The sequence below is a fragment of the Sus scrofa genome, chromosome 17 (genome assembly GCF_000003025.6).
Source record: "Sus scrofa isolate TJ Tabasco breed Duroc chromosome 17, Sscrofa11.1, whole genome shotgun sequence".
Taxonomy (NCBI): Eukaryota; Metazoa; Chordata; class Mammalia; order Artiodactyla; family Suidae; genus Sus; species Sus scrofa.
Genome location: NC_010459.5, coordinates 52,922,138 through 52,942,561, shown reverse-complemented (window position 1 = coordinate 52,942,561; position 20,424 = coordinate 52,922,138). Strand labels below are relative to the sequence as shown.

The following is a 20,424-nucleotide window of genomic DNA, read 5'->3' as shown; positions in this document are numbered from 1 at the left end:
TCGCTTTTCTCCTCCCCTCCCCTCCCTTTCTTTCTTCCTCTCTCTCTCCTTCTCTGTCCAGTTGTAGACTCTGTATGATATGAGGTCAGCAGGGAACGTAGGAAAATGCCTCTTTCTGAATCCTCCGTAAAGTACCTCTCGTTAACCTCTTTAGCAAGTGGTACCTTTCGTGTCTGAATGGGGGGAGATAAAAGGAACGGGCTGTGAGCGGAAAAAAAAGAGCGGGGCTCCGGCTCGCAGCAGCAAGGGCTGCTCGGACAACCGAACCCCCTGCTCCGGCTCGGCCCGTGTTTGCAGGGAGCACCATCATGTACGGGGCGCTGCTGCTCTTTGAGTCGGAGTTCGTGCACATCGTGGCGATTTCCTTCACGTCGCTGATCCTCACGGAGCTGCTGATGGTGGCCTTGACCATCCAGACCTGGCACTGGCTTATGACGGTGGCGGAGCTGCTCAGCCTGGCCTGCTACATTGCTTCCCTGGTGTTCCTGCATGAGTTTATTGGTAAGAACCCCCACACACACATTTAAAGCCCACCTGTCAGGTCCAGGGGTTCCGCCAACCTAGGAGGGAAGGCAGTCTTGCCAGCGCTGGTGTCCTGGGCCCCTGGTCCACCAGGCCTCGGTCCTCACTGCCCGCCTTTCTTCCCGGCATCCCTTGGGACAAGTGGCAACTGAGAATCAGCCTCTTGGAACTGAGACCCTTGGGCCATAATCTCCATATGGAGTGCTTTCTTTAAAACCGCGCCATGCCCACAGGCTTAGACGGGGATTTGTTTAATCCTGCAAGGACCTGGTGGGCTTCTCTGGGCAATGTGAGCATCCCTGTCTTGCTGGAGAGTAAATGATAGTCCAGCAGGACTTCGCACTGTCAGTAGCTTGAGAAACTGCCGCAACAAAGTGTCTTCCATCGCACCTCGTTTATCAGCAGATGCTCCTTAAGTCGGTCTTGATCAAGGAAGAAAGATCAGTCCCACAAAAATCGTAGTCTTAGAGCAGTTTCATAGTTGTTTGAAAAGTCCCTCTGAATGGATTTTGTGAGCACCTACTGTGTGCCCCTCAGTTCGAGGCTGAGGCGTCACAGAGGCTTAGAAGATGTGAGTTTTGCCCTCAGGAAGCTTTGGTTGGTGGCCTTAGACGTGGACCAGCCAGAGGACTGGGTGAGCAGCACATAGGTGGGGCCCTGGGCCTGGCACTTAGTAGGTGCTCTCTCAGTGTCTGCTGCATTTCCTCAGCCTGTGCTCCAGAGGCGGGGAAGGTGTCTGTCGTGGTGTCCACTCCTGGTGCTGTTGCAAACCAGTAGCTGTCACTCCCCTTGTGCAAAACCTTGTAGCTACAGGGTTCACTGTCCTGCAGGGGGAAGGGGAGCTGGCCCACCCCCCGAGGTCACGTGCTTCCTGAGGAGGGGCCTCCGCCCCCTTCGCACCCCCCTCAGGCCCAGCTCTGGCATCTGTGACCATCACTGAGGTGACGGGAGAAAGTTGCTGGCAAGCAGAAACGCGGGTTTTTGCATCGCTTGCTGCTGGGTTGAGAAGGAAGATCTCCAGCTGTCAGAATCCAAATCAAAAACACCTGGAAGGGTTTTTCTTTTTGCCGGTAGTTTTCTGAGTTGGTGAAAATAGCATTTCACGGAAGATCCAGGAGCTCCTGAGGCCGCTCAGAGGGAGGAGGAGGGAGGCGGGAGGGTCAGGCTGGCGGCCGGTGGACCGAACAGCGCATCCCCTCTGGGGGGGGGGGGCGCCTGTGCGTGTCCCCCCCTGCCCCCCGGCCATGGCCCTGCCCGCTCACCGCCGTCCCCCATTTGCTTGCAGACGTGTACTTCATCGCCACCTTGTCGTTCCTGTGGAAGGTGTCTGTCATCACGCTGGTCAGCTGCCTGCCCCTCTACGTCCTCAAGTACCTGCGACGACGGTTCTCCCCTCCCAGCTACTCGAAGCTCACGTCCTAGGCCGTGTGCTGGGCAGAGGACCCGGTCTTTCCCGGCGGGCGGAGTTCAAGTTGCGTTTCTACGACCCGCCGTCTGTGGATTGTGCAGCAGCGGCTCCCCGGCGCAGCGCCCCCCACCCCGTGAAGAGGCTCTGCGCGTCCTCGGGGCCCCAACACCCGGGAGACAGGAGGGGGGGCTCCTCGGCGGTGCCCACGCCAGCCTGGCTGCACCTCTGGGGATGCGGAGTCGGGTGAACGTGACCGCATGAACACTGGTGACTCGGCCGAGAGATTTGCGTATGGGGTCACTATGCAGGCCTCCTCGTGACTTGAATTTTGTTGTCCTGTGATAAAAGTGGCTGTCTCGTGGAAGATGGTAGCGGGCGTTTCGTTGTTGGTGTTTTCAGCAACCCTAATGTGTGTGCCCTTTTTGCGTCTTTCTGCTCTTCAAAAGCTGGTTTCAGAGCAAGATGAAGCTCTTGGTGTAGGTTTGGGGGGAAAGACAGTGATGTTTGGTAAAAAGTTAACCAGATGATAATCTCAACTTGGAAACGCTAAGTATCCTCTTTAAGGCAGCCTTGCTCCCTGAAATGGTGCTGGATTCCCAGGATCACAGAAAAGTGAACGAGGAGAGTGCGCGCGCGCGACGTAAATCTAACACGTCACCCTTGTTCTGATTCAGCATCTGCAGCCCCGGAGTTAACTTCACCTGCCACCTCGTAAAAAAGTTTCTGAGGTGTTGTCTTGCTTTGTTCAGACCTGGTATTGATTATAAAGCCCGGGGCTGTCTGAGGACACCCTCAGGCATTTTCAGCAGCCTTGTCTTAGCAGGAAACGTGCCACTGAGCAGCCCCTAAATGTGTCGACAGTGTGATAAGAGACTGGGCTCATTCTTCAGACAGCGCAGCACATGTGGCTCAGACCTTCCAAGTCCAAAGTGAAAGGGTCAGGGACTGGGCTCTGCCACCGAATCTGTTTCCTGTTAGGAGGAGTCACCCAGGACAGAGGGACAGAGGCAGAGGCATCTCCGAGCATTACCACTCATCAGTGGCAGCTTCGAGCAAGGAGCCCCACTGGGAGGGGACCGGGCTCCGTCCTGCTGCCTGCGGGTTTCTGGGGTGGGGGGGAACTGGCTGAAAGGCAGCCGGGAATAGAGATGCTTCTCCCCTCCGGGCTGGGGCCCAGGCGGGTGTGTTTCTTATAAAGCTGTGGCTTCTTGTTTCAGAGCAAGAGGAGAATTTGCAAGCACTGGACGTGGCAGGGCAAGGCTTTCTGGGGTTTTCAAGTCTCTCCTGGCAGAAGCCACATGTGCATGTGCCCTAACGGTCAAGCTGCTGGATCTGCAGGAGCTGACTTGTGAGAGCTTTGGTTTGTGATTGAGTCTTTATGAGTCTGTACCTTCCACCCCGTCAGCCCGGTACTTCCTCATGTGCTTCACAGGTATAGGTTATGGCCAGCACCCGAGCTAGGGTAGGCGCGCTCTCGGAGAGCTGGGGACCCGAGGAGCAGATGGTCCTCGACTTCGGAGCCCTCGCCATGCTCATGTATTTCTGTTGCCCTTTTACAGCTTTCCAGAATAACAGTACGTCATGGGCACGGGTAAATTAGCTGTGACATCACGTCTCTTTGTGTTTCAAGCTTGCAGTTTTGCAGTATTTCCCCCCTTCTGTTCCAGCCATCTCTGCCACACAGAAAGCATCTACAGAAAATAAACGTTGTGTTGAATGCATGGTTATTTAAGACGAAGATCTTTGTCCAAAACTTTGAGAAAGGGTGAGCCAGTCTGACTTTTTAGCTGGGTGGCTCATGTGCTTTCAGAGGTGGAGCGGCGGAAAGGTGTGCCCAGCATCTTTGCACCTGTCAGCTTGGAAGTCAGCCTGTAAAACTGAGAGTCTAAAGGTAGTTCTGCTCTGAGTTCCCAAACCCTGAACTTGACCTTGTTCACAGACCGGTGGTGGCTCCTGCAGGTAGGTCTTGATTGTGGATCCCTCGTTGGGAAATGTTTATATGTTTCCAGCAGAGACGGGGAAAGAAAATGGCCTCTTTCCCTTAATTCCCAAATGTGATCGGAGCCGTGCCTAGAAGTCACAGGTGCCCATTTCTGCTGTCAGTGTCGTCTCAACCACACCCTGTCCAGGCTGTCCTGGGGGAGGCAGTCCAGGGCGAGAGGCAGCCGTGGCCGTGTTGGAGAGCCACCTCGCCTGCGGGCAGCCTGCTCGCACCCCCTGCTTCAGGTCCTGAGTGTCTGGGCCTGATGCGCCTGCTTCTCCAACCCCGGAGCCCCCCCCCGGGGCGGGAGCCCGGAGTCACAGAGAAGGTCTGCCCCTGCCCTGCACGCAGCAGGCTGCACCCCGGCAGGGCACCAGCACACACGGTGCTTTCCTGGCGGGGAGGTGGGCAGAAGGCAGAGAAACTTCAAACCCCAAACCTGAGCTGTCGTACGCACAGGACACTCCTGAGTTCTTAAACCTTAAGCAGAAGGATTCTGTTCACCGGTCGGGAAGGAGCCGAGGAGACAGCCTGGACACCGTAAGACGCCCCTCGCCTTGGAACTCAGTGGCCCCAAGTCTCCGACAGCCAGTTTAATGTGAGGCCAGAGGCCCCCGGGCACACAGCGCGGTTTAAATACTTTTCCTCAAAGAAAAAATGACCACTCCCCCTGCCCTTCAACCATACTAGGTGTTTTCTGTCAAAATAGCTGACTTTTATTATTTTACGGTTATTCTTCTTATGGTTTTGGATGAGGTTGTGTGCGTGGGAAAGCGAGGGATCCGTTTGGCATCTCTTTCTCCTTCCTACCCACCTCCCTTCTTTTGGGAAAATGACCAGACCGTCTTCTCCATCTCCCCCCCCCCCCCGTCTTTATGGCCGCACCTGTGGCCTATGGAAGTTCCCAGGCTAGGGGTCGAATCAGAGCTGCAATGGCCAGGCTACACCACAGCCACTCGGGGGCCGAGCCTCATCTGCCACCTACACTGCAGCTTGCCGCAATGCCAGATCCTTAACCCACTGAGCAAGGCCAGGGATCGAACCTGCATCCTCATGGATACTATGGTGGGTTCTTAACCCACTGAGCCACAGTGGGAATTTCCAAGCCTCTCCATCTTGAGGGATTTCTTCTTTCTGCCCGTCTAATTTTGCGAACGGGCACGTGCATTTGAGTGTGTTGTCATTGGTGCTTGATGCGACTGGATGGCACTGACTCGGGCTGCTTGGGGCAAAGGACTTCACTCCAGTGCGGTGAAGAGCCTCTGGGGCCCAGCTGGGCATTGGAACAAACCATCTGTGTATAGCCACCTGCAGCTGGGAGGCCCGGAGCAGGATTCCTCCCACTTTTAGCTTTATTATATCCAGATCCCAGACTCGATTCCTTTAAGTGAAACCCTTTTTCGTAGCCGTGATCTTAAAGATCAGCGTCTGATTACCCATTCCTCCATGTTTTCTGCTGAAAGTTTGGGTTATACTGACAATATTTTTGAGTGTATTTTGGCTTTTGTGCTCATTGGAAATTGACACGATTGTGCCTGTTTTTCTTCCTCCAGACCTTTGCTTTTATACTCTCTTTTGCTTTTATTGGGGTGGGGTTGGGAACGCGGTCACGCCTTCATGGGGCAGCATTTTAAACCTCTGCCGAAACTGCAGATGGACCTACACGTTCTTGTGCCCCGTCCGACTTGAGGTCACAGCCATCAACCGTTTGTATCCTTGACCTTTTTTGTGTGTTCGAAACGTGTGTACGTGTGTTTGAGGTCACCTCAAGTGTTTTGAAGACTTTCTTGGTTTTATTGCATTAAAGTCCCGTCCCTCTTGGCTTTGTTCTCATTAAGAAATATACAAGGAGCTTTACAGCTTTTTTTCCGTCTCCCTTTCTCTTAATGTAAAACTTTCTTGCAGTTGTTGATATATACTTCTTAGGAAAGATTTCCATTTACTCTGTCCATTCCATCTTGGAAAAAAAACGTACTTTGTGCTTTGCGGCGGAACCGAGACACACGTGAGCAGCCCTGCTCGTATTTGGAGCCGTGCGGCACCGTCTCATGGAGCTCGTCATCCCCGTGGCTCTGTCTTCCCCAAGGCTGTGTGGCTGGAGACACTGTCTCTTGGTGTCACTGGGCAGTGTCCCTGAATATTGTATTTGTGGGGGGCAGGTGGGGAGCGTGGCATTTGTCCCCCAGCTTGCGGCTCCTGTGTTATCTCGTTGGCGTGGGGGGGACCGTGAACTTCTCGAGGTCTCCTTGACGTCCTCAGTAATAGGTTATCTGTGATCCTCATGGCAAGTGTTCACCAGGACAGCACTTTTTGATTAGAGGGAAGCTCTGGTACAGAGCTTGAATGTAGCAGGAACTCCCAGATGATTTAAATTCTTGATCCTGTGATGACACGTGATCCTGCGTGATTTGAGCGGTTCAACTTTCATTGTCTGCCAGCGTGGCTTGTCGCTGTTGCCCAATAAAGCTTGTGTACTTTCTGCCTTGGGGGATCATTTTAATTTGTGCAGAAACATGAAATTCTGGTGTCAAAATGAGGGCTTTTTCTTACAGTGCTCCTGTTTTGTGTGTATCTCATGGTACGTAAACTGTAAATAGCTTTTTCTCCAGTTAAAGTGTTTTAATTTCAGCAAAACAAAACCCCCAAACCCATGCATTATTTATTATTCTGTGCTGTTGTCTATTCCAGACGTGTCAGAATTTCAAAACATGATCTGTATAAATAGAAAAAAGACAAACATATTTTATGATTCATATTTTATTTATGCACACAGTCCTTGATTGCTTTGGATCCTCTTTTCAAATTTTTTTTTATTTTTTAAAAATTTAATTGGAGTGCAGTTGACTTAAAAATGTTGTCTTAGTTCCAGGTGTGCAGCAGAGTGGATCAGCTGTGTGTCTGTTCCTCTTCAGATTCCTTTCCCATTTAGGTCACCACAGAGTATTGAGCAGACCCCTCTTTATTTTCCCACCGAGTGATGGAAGATTTAGGAACCCGGTCGCTTAAGTTTTAGGGAGAAGTGGATTTTAAGCTGTTATGTAGGCTGCAAAGGACATCGTGTTCTGGTCGTTTAATTCAGTGATCCTCAACCAGGGGTGATTTTGTCCCGCCGGGGACATGGGGTCATGTCTGACGTCATTTCTGGTTGTCACCGCGTGGGGGGTGGTGCTCCGCTGACGTCTAACGAGGACAATGCTGGGACACTGCTCGTGGGTGCATAGGACTGCCCCACAGCAGAGGATGGATCACCCGCCCAACAGCAAAAGTGCCGAGGTTGAGGAAGCCGCGTGTAGTCGGCACGTGTGCGTTCTGCCGTTTGTAAGCCGCTGTCCTCACTTCCAAACGGGCCCGGCCGTGGAAACTCCTGCCTCAAGAAGCCAGTGCCGCATCCACCTGGCCCGGCGTTTGCATTTGCAGCTCTGGGCGCAGTGGGCCGCTGCTCTCCGCTCCCTGGCTCTCAGCTGCAAGGGCCCTTCTCAGCTTAAGGGTTAGAAGGGGGTTTGTACACGAGCTGTGCCTCCGTCCGCGGGGGCTCCCTGGGCCCTCGGGGGACGCATGCGCTCAGGAGCAGCGGGACAGTACTTTTCCTGTGCCGTGAAGGTGGAGTCTTCAGACAGCCCTGGCCTGCTGTGAAATTCCATGCCCGCGCCGACCCTCCTCCAGTGGAGCCACTAGGGGGAACTTGAGGACCGAGAGATGCTTCTGCTTCCTGTTTTCATCACCCGGCCGGCCCAGCAGGCCCGACTGTTCTGCGTCAAGATGCTCCTTTCATAGCTTCAGAATTTATTTCATGGCCAGCGGCTCCGTTGAAAACAGGCATTTCTTTTTATGTTGTTGACCAGACTATTTTGCTGGACTAAACTTGAAAAAAAAAAAAAAAAAAAACCAACAACACAAACTGAGCAGGATGGGGGTGGGGGTGAGATGAATATTTATTTGATCTCAGATATTTGCATTTTTGAATAATTGGCAACCAGGGAGGCTTGCCCTCCTCGCTGTCCAGGCTAATAAGGTTTGGAGACGAAATGTTCTAACACCCCAAGTACTTTAACTGTTTTTGTTATGAAACTTTGCAGGGTGACATGAAGCTCTGCGGTATTTGTGAGGAGATCTGTAAATGATGGATTTGCTCACCTCAAAATAGAACTGTAGCCGCTCCAAACTTTCCACAAGTCGGAGCACAGTAACAGAATTCATTCAGGACTTGCTAGTTTCCTACTTGAAATGTGTTACATAACAGAACAGTCCCGCCTTCGCGCCTCTCAGAACTACCCATGAAGTGATGGTGAAATTTATCCTTAAAAGCTAGAAATAGCTTTGCTAAACTCTGGGAAAAAGATGAGTTTTTTTTTCTTCTGATATCCCCCCCTTTTTTCACCCAAACATTGCATAATGTTAAAAAAAAAAAAAAAAAGTCAAATCTTTCCGTGGGGTTTAATTTCATCCTCCATGTGGCTGTGGTCGGAGGGGTAACTTAAGTACTTTGGGGGCTGGTGGATTTTTGGAGGATCACGCACTCCCGGGTCGGTTTTCATCTGAAGCCTTAGGGAAGCACGCCCGATCCTGGGGTTTCTCCCCTTCCCTCCTGCTCCCCCTTTTGTGGATGAGCTATCTACAACGGAGCATCTTTTCAGAAAGCCTGCCTCCTTGTAGGAGTGCCAAAGCAAAGCCGCCCTCTGCTTTCCACACTGAGGTTTTGATTTGGAAATGGGTTTCCCTTACCATTTGGGGTAACTGACTCGTATGCGAAGTCACCAGCCCCACCGCCTGTGCTCCATGACCAGCCAGGTCTCATTTCTTAGAACTCAGCCTGCAGATACTGTTTGCTGACACTGAGGACTTGGTGTTCCAAGCTTCTGCTGCTCATTTTCAAGAGATTTAAGATAACTTTTTTTTTTCTTTTACTGGGTCCTGAGAAACCCAGAAGTATATTTTTTCAAAAATTTCCTTCAAGAAGGATTGCAGACTCCAAGAGAGGGATCAGAATCATGTGATCAGACTATGCTGATGTTTTTATTCGTTCATTCACTAAATATTTACTGAGCACCTACTATGTGCTGGGGACTGCTCTTTGGGCTAGAGGCACAGTGGAGAATAAGGTGGACAGGCTCTGCCCTCGTGGTGATTATCCTCTTGTAAGAGACCTTGGACATACAGATTTAGACTCTGATAGCCTTTGAAGAAAGCAGGGCGAGGAGTAGGCAGAGAGTGAAGATCTGGCGGAAGTGAGGGTAGAGAAAGTGATGGAGGTCAGAGAAGGGCCCTTAGAGATGGACCACTGGATCGGAAGCCTGAAGGGTGAGCGGAAGGGAGTTGTGGGAAGCTCTGGGGGAAGTGGTGTTCAGGCCGCAGAGTATGCAAAGGCCCTGGGGTCAGAAAGGCTGGGCATGTTGGAGGAGCAGAAAGGAGGGCATGTGGCTGGAGTGCTGAGACCAAGGCGGGGCACGGAGGAGACGGGGGCGTTGGTCGCAGTCCATGGCGTTCAGCCTGAGTGCTGTATGAGAACCAAGCAGCCATTATTAAAGTTGGCCCCCGTCCCTGCACTATGTCCGAGGGGACCTGTTTTGCTCCCTCCCTGCTACTCATTGACCCATCCCTGCCTGTCTTGGTTTCCACCTCTCTGTTCCAAGGGGGCTCGGGTGAGACCCCTCCCACTGGACTCAGCCCACTCCCATGCCCAGTATTTCTGCATGGCTTTATTAGCATCAGTGATGCTAACTGTTAAGTAAAGGGGAGGAGAAGCTGGTCCTCGGATGAAGTTTCTTGCTTTTCCAGCAAATCCTTCGAGGGATCTCTGTTCAGCCCTGCCTGGGGTACAGCGGGCGGAGGTGATTGTTCTGGGCGAGTCCTGGAAAGCAGACTTAGAAGGTGAGTCTGGAGGGAGAACAGGTAGAGAAAAATTAACTGGGTCATGGTCTTCGAAGCCGCCACATTTCCAGAATGTGTGCCCTTGGGTCTGATTTTGAAGAGGAAGCCCTTTGCAGTCATGAACTGCGTGCGGGAGCCCAGGCTGTGTTCAAATTCCTCCTGAAGAAAGAAATAGTAACGAGAACAGGCTGTGGAAAAGAATGTAGTTAGTGTCTTAAAGATGGGCAAATATTCATTCTCATTTGTCCTTTTATGTGAAACAGATTTTTAAAAAGGCAATTGGAGGAGTTAACGACATCCAGAACCCTGCTGATTCTAGTGGGGCTGGGGGGTGGGGACTCCAAGTGGCCCACGTGACTAAATCAGACCCGAAGAAAGAGGTGAGTTGATTACCCTGGAAATTGCACAGGAATTCTTCAAAGCCATGGCCAGTAATTAGATTGCAAGATGCTACTCTCTATGCACATAACTTAGCATAATTTTATTAGGCAGCGCATCACCACCAGAATTAGAGAAAACCAGGCCAGAAAAAAATCTGCTAGCCAGGCTGCCTCATGCAAACGTGGAGACGGTTGCTCTAAAATGGCTTCAGCTTGAAGGAGACACCGCGAGAAAGCCCTGACTTTCCTCTGGGGCTAAGGGTGGGTGGGAGTGGAAATGGATGCCCTGACATTTTAGGGGATGGGCTGGAATTGGGCGGGGTGGGGGGAGGGCTAGGCAGCCAAGGGCAACGTGCCATGGACCCCGCTGAAATCAAGAGAGGCTTGAGAACCATTTCCCACACCTGCAGAATGATACGGGGCCACTTCCTTAAGTTCTCTGAGCTTCAGTCTCTGCCTGATTTTAGGGGTGAGAACCCCACTGGTGCGGGCCAGCAGCCAGGCTCCTGGTGCAGTTGTGGTCACCACTGAAGACGTCTAGGGGGAGGGTGGGCTGCAGACGGAGGAAGGCAGTGTCTCTCCCAAGCTCAAAGTCCTTCGTAAATGGAGTTCCCCTTGTGGCACATCGGAAACGAATCCGACCAGGAACCGTGAGGTTGCGGGTTTGATCCCTGGCCTCGATTAATGGGTTAAGGATCTGGCGTTGCCATGAGCTGTGGTGTAGGTCACAGACGTGGCTTGGATCTGATGTTGCTGTGGCTCTGGCGTGGGCTGGCAGCTGTATCTCTGATGGGACCCTTAGCCTGGGAACCTCCATATGCCACAAGGGTGGCCCCAAAAAGCAAAGTCCTTCCCAGAAAGGGGTTCACGTGCATGTTTTTTTTCCAAACACTGTGGTCATCTGTCTGGATAGAGTCCTTAGAAGATGGCAAAGCTGAGGCATGGGGGGCAGTATCCCACGTGGACTCCTTTTCCTCCCCCTTTTCTTGACTTTGCAGGTGATCGGCCTTTAACTAGCCCTGCTCTGCATGGCTCCTTTTCTCCCCACCTGTACTCTGAGCGGGAACCCACCTGCGTTATACTGGGCTGGCCTGGCCATCCCTAACTGGGGCTTAGGGCTGGGGGTAGATGTGGCCCAAGGAGAAGGGGGCCATCCCCCAAGTTCCACTGACTCGGCGGATGGAGAATGAAAGTTGGTCATTGAACTGGCAAGTCATTTAACACATTTTTTAAAAGATGAAAACAAATCCATTAATACAGCAGAAGGCCAAATGCGCTTGAGTTTGAAAAAATAAGAGGCTTGAGAGAAGTGAGGGGGGAGGTGGTGGCCGGAGCCCATGCGGGTGGTGCTTGCTCACTGCCTCGGCTCTTAGCGGATAGGGAGAGGCAGCCGAAGAGGAACTGGCTTCTGGTTTCTGCCTCAGCCATCCCTGGACCTGGCCCGTGGTGATGCCTCAGTAAACCTTTGTGACTTAGACTTTTTTTTTTAAATTGTGGTAGAACATGCCCAAAAGGTACCATTTAAACTATGTTTAAGTGTATGGTTCAGTGGCATTAAGTCATCGGATTCTGGAAGATTCAAGAATCCAACTTGAAAAAGTGGGCCTTGCTGCGGCATGGTGTTTCAGGGTTGCAAAGTGCTTTCTCTCCCACTTGCTCTTCATGATTCTGTGACTATGAAGTTATTATCCTCATTTTGCAGAGAAGAAAAGCATCACGGAGAGAGGCTGAGGTTGAACAGGCCACATAGCAACACAGCCATTCATAGCATTATTCACAACAGCCAAAAAGTGAAACCAATCCAATTGTCAAGTTATCCATTTCTCCACTGATGAATGGGTAAACAAAATGTGGCCTCCCCATACTGTGGAATACTATCCAGCCATAAAAAAGAAGGAAGTACTGATACATGCTATTGCATGAACGCTCCTCGCAAACATTGAGGGAACTAAACCAGTCGCTATAGGCCACCTATTGTATGATCCTATATTTATATAAAATGTCTGGAAGACGCACATCTGTAGAGACAGAAAGTAGGTTAGTGGGTGCCTGGGGCTGGCTTCAAAGAGGTATGGGGTTTCTTTTGGGGGTGATGAAAATGTTCGAAAATTAGCTTCTGCTGATGGTTGCAGAACTGCAAATACACTAAAACACATTTCATTATACCCTCTAAGTGGGTGAATTTTATAGTATGTAACCTATATCTCAGTAACTTTGTTAAAAAACAAATGCTGCCAAGCTGCTTAAGAGTTCCGGTTGCTCCACATCTTCGTCAGCACTTGGCATCGTCTGTCCTTTTGTTTTAGTCCTTCTAACTGATAGACGGTGGTCTTCCTTCCTGATTTTAATAGCATGTTCCCTATGGCTGACGACATCGCACATCTCATGTGCTTGCTCGCCGCTCACATAGCTTCTCTGCTGAGTTGTTCATGTCTTCCCCCCACCTTAAAAATGAGATTGTTTTCTTATCGTTGAATTCTGAGAGTTCTTATTTTTTCTTTTTTTCTTTTTAGGGCCGCACATGCAGCATGTAGAAGATCCCAGACGAGGGGTCGAATCAGAGCTGCATCTGCGACCTACCCCACAGCTCACAGCAACGCTGAATCCTTAACCCACTGCGTGAGGCCAGGGATCGAACCCACATCCTCATGGATACTAGTCGGGTTTGTAACCTGCTGAGCCACAACAGGAACGCCTTTCTTTTCTTTTTATGGCTGCACCTGCGGCATATGGAAGATCCTAGACTGGGGGTCAAATCAGAGCTGCAGCTGCTGGCCTGCTCCACAGCCACACCAGAACCGAGCTGCATCTGTGTCCTATGCCACAGCTTGTGGCAATGCTAGATCCGTAACCCTCTGAGTGAGGCCAGGGATCAAACCTGCATCATTATGGACACTATGTCAGGTTCTTAACCCAGTGAGCCACAGTGGGAACTCTGATGAGAGTTCTTTATATTGTATGGATAGAAGTATATTGTTGAATATGTAATTTGCAAAAAAAAAAAAAAAATTCCCCCCACTTGTAGGTTGTCGTTTCATTCTCTTTATTGTCAATGTTTCTAATTCTAGCCATTCTGGTAGGTGCATTGTGGTATCTCATTGTGGTTTTAATTTGCATCAAATCATCTTTTAGTCTGGCGTGTGGAGTCTTGGTTCCACAGCAGCTCTGGCTGTGTGTGCAACACACTTTACACACAGGGTCTTTTTAGTGAGGGGGAGACGCTCATTATTTTTTCTACCTGCAAGGTTTTAAGAGATTCAGTGACTGGCTCAAGGTCACAAGGCTCCCGCGTAGGGGGTGGGGCCAAGATTGGAACCCAAGTCCATCGTCTTAGAGGCAGTTGCCTCTTTGGAGCTGTAATCTGCTTTGACCCTCACCTTCAGTGCTCCTGGTAAAAGCAACAGGCTGACTTCACTCCAGCAAGCTGCATTCCTTTATGTCATGTCACGAGAAGTTGAGAAATGCCAAGGAGGGTGACTAATAAATGCTCCATTTATCTGACTCCCATCATTCCCAAGGGCCCTCCTTACCTCCATCCCTGACGTAGCAGTTCCCAGGGAATTGCCACATTCCCTAGCTGCTGTCATTGTGGCCGTTCCCACCTTGTAATTATGAGCAGAGTCAGCCTCGGACGGGGGGAGAGGCCTCGAGTGGTGAGTCATCGCAGGGACCCATCACCCGGGGACGAGGGCCTCTGGGCTGTCTGGAGACGCCTTTCAGTGTCCACAAGCACCTCCTGGGCACCAGATGGCTTCTCGACACTGGGGATGTGACGTTCGTGGTCCCTGCTCTCTGAAGCACAGACAGAGGAGAAACAAACGAGCCCCATTTAAGTCTTCGCTCAGATGTCCCTTCTCAGAGAGGCTTCCCTGACTGCCTCATCTAATGTGACATCCTGGTCACTCCCTAACCCCTTACCCTGCCGTATTGTCCTCAGGAACTTAGCAGTATTAGAGTCCGCAGAAATGAATGCTCTTTGGCGGGCTAACGAATGCTGTTCTGGGTCCCGAGAAAAAGATGGCACGTGGTGGGTGTTCAGTAAATGCGGAATGAGTGAGTGAACTAAACACATGAGGCAACTGCTTTTCACCGCGATAATTACTATGATGAAATTAAGTCAGGATGCCATTAGGGAGACTGAATAGAGTGGGGCGGGGATGAAGGGGGAGGACGGTGTATGGCTATTTTAGACTTGGTGACCAGGACAGTGTCCTCGAGTGGGTGGGTTTTGTGCTTAAATCTGAACAATGAGGGAAGCCAGCATTCATAGGTATGAGAAGAGAATGTTCCAGGCAGAGGAAATCGCACTTGCAAATGCCCTGAGGCAGGAAGGGTTTGGTATATTGAGAAAGAGAAAGAAGAGCAAATGGCATCCAGTGCTGATGAGTGGCAGGAAGTCAGAATTGTTTTCTAGTAGGAAGACATCCATTTGCCCTCCTGGGTCTTTCGCCACCATCCAGAGCTCACTGTCCTCTGACCGTTCCAGGCCAGCTTTGTGGACTTGCTGGGGCTCCCATAGCCAGAGATGCCCATGGCTCACACCCCAGACCACACTGCTTTCCCCAAGTATGACTGATTTCTTTCTTCAGGTCCAGGGCTGTGGCTTTTAGTAGTTGGATCAACCTCATGAAAAAGCTCTGTTAATTCCACTGAGCTGAAGAAGTAAATGCCTTTCAAAAAGGAGGCTTCTGAGAACCACACGGCTTCCAAATGGGAGTGTGTATGCTGTGTATGCTATGTCTGCCACCTGTATTGTCTCGTTGCGTCCTCGCAGTAGCCATGTGGCTTAGGTTGAATTAAACTCGTCTGACAGATAAGGACAGCAAGATACGCTTATATTCCAGACCTGGCTTATTAACTTATTAACTGTGAAATGCTGGGGAAATCATATACTCTGGGCCTGAGATTTTTCCTCTCTGGAATGAGCATGTGTCTGTGAGTGTTCATGTGTCCAGTCCCTAATGGATAATACTTGTCATGAGAAATAAATGTGATGTATGGGAAATGCCCGGCTTGGTTCATGAACACATAAAGCCATTTTGTATCAGTCACAGCTCCATGTCTGCCTGTAACCGAAATCACTATTGGCAAAGCTAAACCAAGGATTGGGGAGGGGGAATGTGTTGCCAGGATGCGGAGTAATTCAGAAACTGGAACTTGGGCTTGGAATGGACAGGAACCAGGATGTGCTAGGAATGCAGGTAGCAGAAGCTCATCCACCTCCAGTCGGGTTACTGCAGCTTGTTTTTTTTTATCATCTCCAGCTGTTTCATCCACCTACACTCGGGACCCATACCCCATATGGCTTCTGGTGGGAGACTCTCATATGTCCAGCTTGGATCATAAGGTGGCGTATTTTGATGGACGGTTTCTCCAGATTGTCTGCCATGGGGAAGAGGTAATTTTTCAAAGGGATTGTTTTTGTTTCCTCTAGAACAAAAGGCACATGGATGCTTGGTAGTCCAAGCGTCTGTGATAGTGTGTTAACCATGCGCATTACATACTAATGCTGGCTTTGCTACTGACCTCCCTGCTCAAGACCTCCCCTCTCCAGGCCTCAGTTCCTACTCTGAAATGAAAGCACTGAGTTCCACGCCAGGGTGACTTTCAGAATCTCTGTTGGAACTTTAGAAAAATGAGGACCGGCTCTCCTAGGCCATCTCTTTCGATCAACTTTGAAAACACCCGGAAGTGCCGCTTACATTTCATTGGCCAATTCTGGGATACACGCCCACCCCTAGACCAATCACTGGCAAGAGGGATATGGAGGAAGACCAATCAGATTTGACCTCTGATCTTATGACGGCACAGAGAGGGGTTGCAGTTGGCTGACTGCAGAGTGGTCTGTGGTGCTTTCTCTTTGTTGGATAAATTTCTTTGAACCAGTGAAGCTTGAAAAGGCGAGGTCTGGGTGTCCTTTTTAGTCCGGAAGTGGCCATAAAATTTGATTGTGTCCTCCCTGGACTGTGGAATACCCCAGAGGGAGGCTGTTTGTCACCTGCCAGGTTGTTCAGCCGCCCCAAGTATCCATCCCACCTAAACTGTGCCAAAGCTGCTACGAACCTAGAGAAGAAACACCAGGTGGAAGCATCAAATAAATAAGGATTTGGGCTGATTGCAAAAAAAAGAAAAAGAAAAAAAAATTATCTTGCCAGGTATGATGGCTGCACTGGTGTTGACTTAAGGCAGGTTTTAATTACAGTGCCAAGTAAGCTCGAATGCAGGTTGGGGGCTGTCCCCAGCTCAGCTGTCAACTTCGCTTACCTTCCAGAGAGCTGACAACTACATGGTGGCACTTTTCCACTCACGTGTGACCTAACACAGCCATTCTTCTCAAAAGTTGGTAACTAAATTTAAGGTGCTGAAAGAAATATTGCGATTGAAATAATGCTTTAGGGAACGTTTATATGCCTTGGAGTGAATTAATGTCTCAGGGAAAAAAGGCCCTTCTCTAAGCACAAATATATACTTTTCACATTCCTTTTTAGGCACCAAGGATTTTAACAGCAGTGTAAATCAGATTTTACAGGCCACATATTTCAAGTATGGAGTTCATTAAAAGTGTGAAATTTGACATTTGCTTCAGGGCGTGGCTAGGGTCCCTAGTAATGAATCACAAATTGTGTTGGGCTTTCTGATCAAGTTCAAGATGCTAAGACCCCTGTGGAGTTGCACAAAGAGGCAGTTTCTCTTCAAGCCTTCCCCAGCCTGGTTTTCCCTGGAACCCTTCTTCAATGGACTAGGTACTAATAAGAGATGTGGTTCCATCATTATTCACATTGAGAAACATGGGAGATACCTTCTCTCAATCGATTCTTGAGTGGCGTCAATGCATCTATGAATTCAGTGATCATTTCCCGGGCACCTGCTGTGTGTCAGGCTCCATGTCGGCCGTGAGGATGCAGTGGTAAATGAGACAATAGCTCACCTGGGGAGTGTGTAGTCTTTGGGGAAACAGACATGGTATTTTTAACTATTTCCACCAATAACTAGGAATCACCAACATAAGAAGTGCTATGGAAAAGCCTGGGGTGTTATGAGGCCCAGGAGAGAATTTTTTTTTTTTTTTTCTCTGAGAGTATTAAGAAAGGGCTTTCTAGAAGTCGTAGTTAAACTGATGGGTACATCTTAGCTAGATTAAGAGTAGGGGATGTGGAGTGGAGGGGAAGGGGAGAGAGACAAGGCAGGAGTGTGGCCTGCCCTCAGTTAATGAATGACTAGGTATTTATGGACCACCTGTGCTTGAGTTAGGCATTAGGATGGAGAGAAAGATGTGAAACTTGTATCAGCTGAGAGTCATGGTTGCAAGCGACAGAGCCCGATTAATTGGGACTTTACTGACTCCTGTACCTCAAAAGTACAGAATCATGTCAGCTTCAGGCATGGATGAATCTAGGATGAAATTGACATCAGGCATCTGCTTCTGTCTCCTGGCTCTGGTTTGCTGTTTGCCTCTTTCCCAAGCAGAACCTCTCTTCCTGGTGGCCCCAGGAGCCCAGGTTCATATCCCACTAGTTTTCCAACCCCAGTCCACAGAGTGCTTCCTTCTTATTAGCTCCAGCAAAAGTTCTAGGTTTGAATGTCATTGGTTGGTCCCACATCCAACCCTGAGACAGTCATTGAGGCTGGAAGTGTAGGATGCCCTGCTTGGCCAGCTCTTACTGGAGCTGGAGAGAGGTGGGGTGGGCTCCACCTAAGCCACAAGAGTGGGAATGGAGATGGAGTGGTCCCCCAGAGGAAAATGGGGGTACTGGTTTGAAAAGATGCGGTAGCAGATGCAGGGCAGGTAGAATATCTGCCACAACATCAAGGCTTCAGGTGAGTGAGTCTTGGATGTTGATGAGTGCAGGACGTTTTCCTGAGCTTCTCTTCCGTGTCATGCCTTGTGTTTAGAAAGAGCTGAATGAGGACATCTCCTTGTTGTCTAGGTCCCTGTCTCTGAGAAGGACTAGGGGTGCACAAATGATCAGGGTTCAAGGATTCTTTGAGAGCACTACAGGGACAGAAAGTAAGGCAATGCCAGCAATGACATTCTCATGGAAGAGAGGCTTGCCTGAGAAGTGCCTTAAAGAAGAGTAGTGTTTCAGTAGTGATGTCAGGAGGGCCTTTCAGGTCAAGGAAAGGGCAGGATTAAAGGTGCAGAGGCTGGAAGGTGGGCTATGTTCTGCTAACTGTTCACAGCAGCATTTTCTCAGAAGTATAAAGACGTGGAGGGAAATAGTGGGAGTACAGCTAGAAAAGGAAACCGAAACCATGTTGTTGGGTTGCCAGTGACAGAAACTCACACCAAACCAGTTCAGACTTTCAAAAATGGGGGCCAGGAGATGTAGTGCGTGAGTAGAATTGGCTTCAGGCATAGCTGTATCCAGGGACTTTAAGATATTTTGAAGGCCACTTCTTTCTTGACCTCACAACTCTATGTTCTCCTGAGTTGGCTTGGTGGTGGCTAGGTGGCCCTTAGCAGCTTCTGGCCTGCATCTTCTCAGCCTGGCGACACCAACAGAGAGAGGGGAAGGAGAGGGAGGGAGAGACAGACAGACACCCTTCTTTGTAGTGCCAGAAGCCTGGTGCTGTGTTGACTGTGGTGGCCTGACCCGGCTCACGTGGCCAAGTCCGAACCAACTCCTGTGTTCAGGGGAACGTGGCACATGTGTCAGCCCAGCCTGGGTCACACGGACTCAAAGTGGGGGATGTGTGACTCCTTCCTCTTCTCCCCAGAAAACCCAGAGTGGAGTTGCCAAGAGAAGCAAAAAGGAATGATGGGGAACCAAAGCGGCAGGCACCCGTCCCAGGGAGTTTAACATCACAGTGAGGAAGCTGGTACTTATTTCAGGAGGCAATGGGGAACCATAGAAGGTTGTTGAGCAGGGGAGTGATATTAGCATCCAAGCTATTCTTTGGGAAGATACCTTTGGCAGTGGGGGAGGGAGAGGGGTTGGTTGGAGTGGAGGGGGAGGAGGTGAGGTAATGGGAGAAGAATGGATAACGGGTCAGGAAGGATGAGACAGCGTTTGAGGTGGGGGAGTGGAAAAGCGAGACCCCAGTGGAAGGACATTGATGGGATGGGATTGGGGATGTGCTGAGTGCAGGGCAGGGAGGCCCTCCAGCCTGCGGGGCGCTGGGTCACAGCTGGGCGTTGGGAGCCACGCCCTTGGAGCTGGTGATTTTGGAAGGACGAGACCCCAGACGAGATAGGAAAACAGAGGGGCCTGGGTCTCTCCTCGGAGAGCATTTGGGGGTCACTTGCGAATCCCACAGGGATTTGGGTTCTGACTCCAGGGAGGGTGGGTCGTCAGAGCCACAGGCCATTTTCCACAAGGCTTTCCAGATGTTTGCTTTGTTGGTTTGCTTTATTTATTTATTTTGAAAGCAGTAACAACAGAGGGGGAAAAAAAGGAAAAGAATAAACAAAACTCAAGTTGAAAGTGTGGAGCCTTCAAGGGGAGGGGGCTGGGAACTCGGAGGCCAGAAGTCGGAGGGGGACTCCTGCCTCGGGGCTGCCGGGGGTGGCTTGTTCCATGTCCCCCTTCTTACCCCATGCCCAGGCCCTGGCAACCCCTCCAGGAAGGACCCTGCTGGGTTTTCTGCCATCCCAGCCACAGTGACTCAGCCCGCCCCAGGCCTCCTGCCTCTGTCCAGAGGGCTTCCTCTGGAAGATTCTCAGGGAGCAGCTAGGTCCCCGGTCCCGCCCGCTCAGAAGTGTAATTCCTGGAACCTGGACTTGGTAAGAAGCATGGCTGACCCCATGTGAATCACAAAGCCTTTGAGCCTCAGTTTACTCTTTGGTAAAAGGAGGGCTGTAATTTGTGTCTCTTGGAACAAGGCCCCGGGGAGGAAGCGAGAGGACGCCTGGCAGGGTCTGATTCCTCAGAGATATTTCTAAATAGGAGGGTCGGCGGGTCGGCAGTGGGCCTTTACTTCCAGGGTGGTATCCTTGCCAATCACAGGCCAAAGAAGGCTGTGGAGGGACGGTGACAGTGCAAGTTCCTGCCGGTGGACCATGAAGCTGGTCTGTGGAGGGAGGCAGGGCCATTACGCCTGTGCCCCTGTTGAAGGGTGTGTGGCTGGACACGAGTTAAGACACTCTCAGGTTCAAGGAATCTGAAACCTGGCCCAAGCTGTACAGGTTGCCAGATAAAACATAGGGTGTCCACTTAAATTTAAATTTTAGGTAAACAATAAATAATTTTTTAGTATAAGCAGATCCCCAATATTGCATAGGACATACATATGCTAAAAAAATTATTTATTGGAGTTCCCGTCGT

General features: G+C 50.4%; 1 protein-coding gene across 5 annotated transcripts in view; it reads left to right on the top strand.

The window, feature by feature from the left end:
- ATP9A (ATPase phospholipid transporting 9A (putative)) overlaps window positions 1-6,393 on the top strand; it is a 136,452-nt gene extending 130,059 nt beyond the window's left edge. For all 5 annotated transcript variants that reach the window (XM_013985463.2, NM_001114672.1, XM_013985466.2 and 2 more), the window contains 2 exon segments: window positions 298-501; window positions 1,808-6,393. In XM_013985463.2, the coding sequence (XP_013840917.1) occupies window positions 298-501; window positions 1,808-1,944 (341 nt within the window). In that variant the 3' untranslated portion in view covers window positions 1,945-6,393.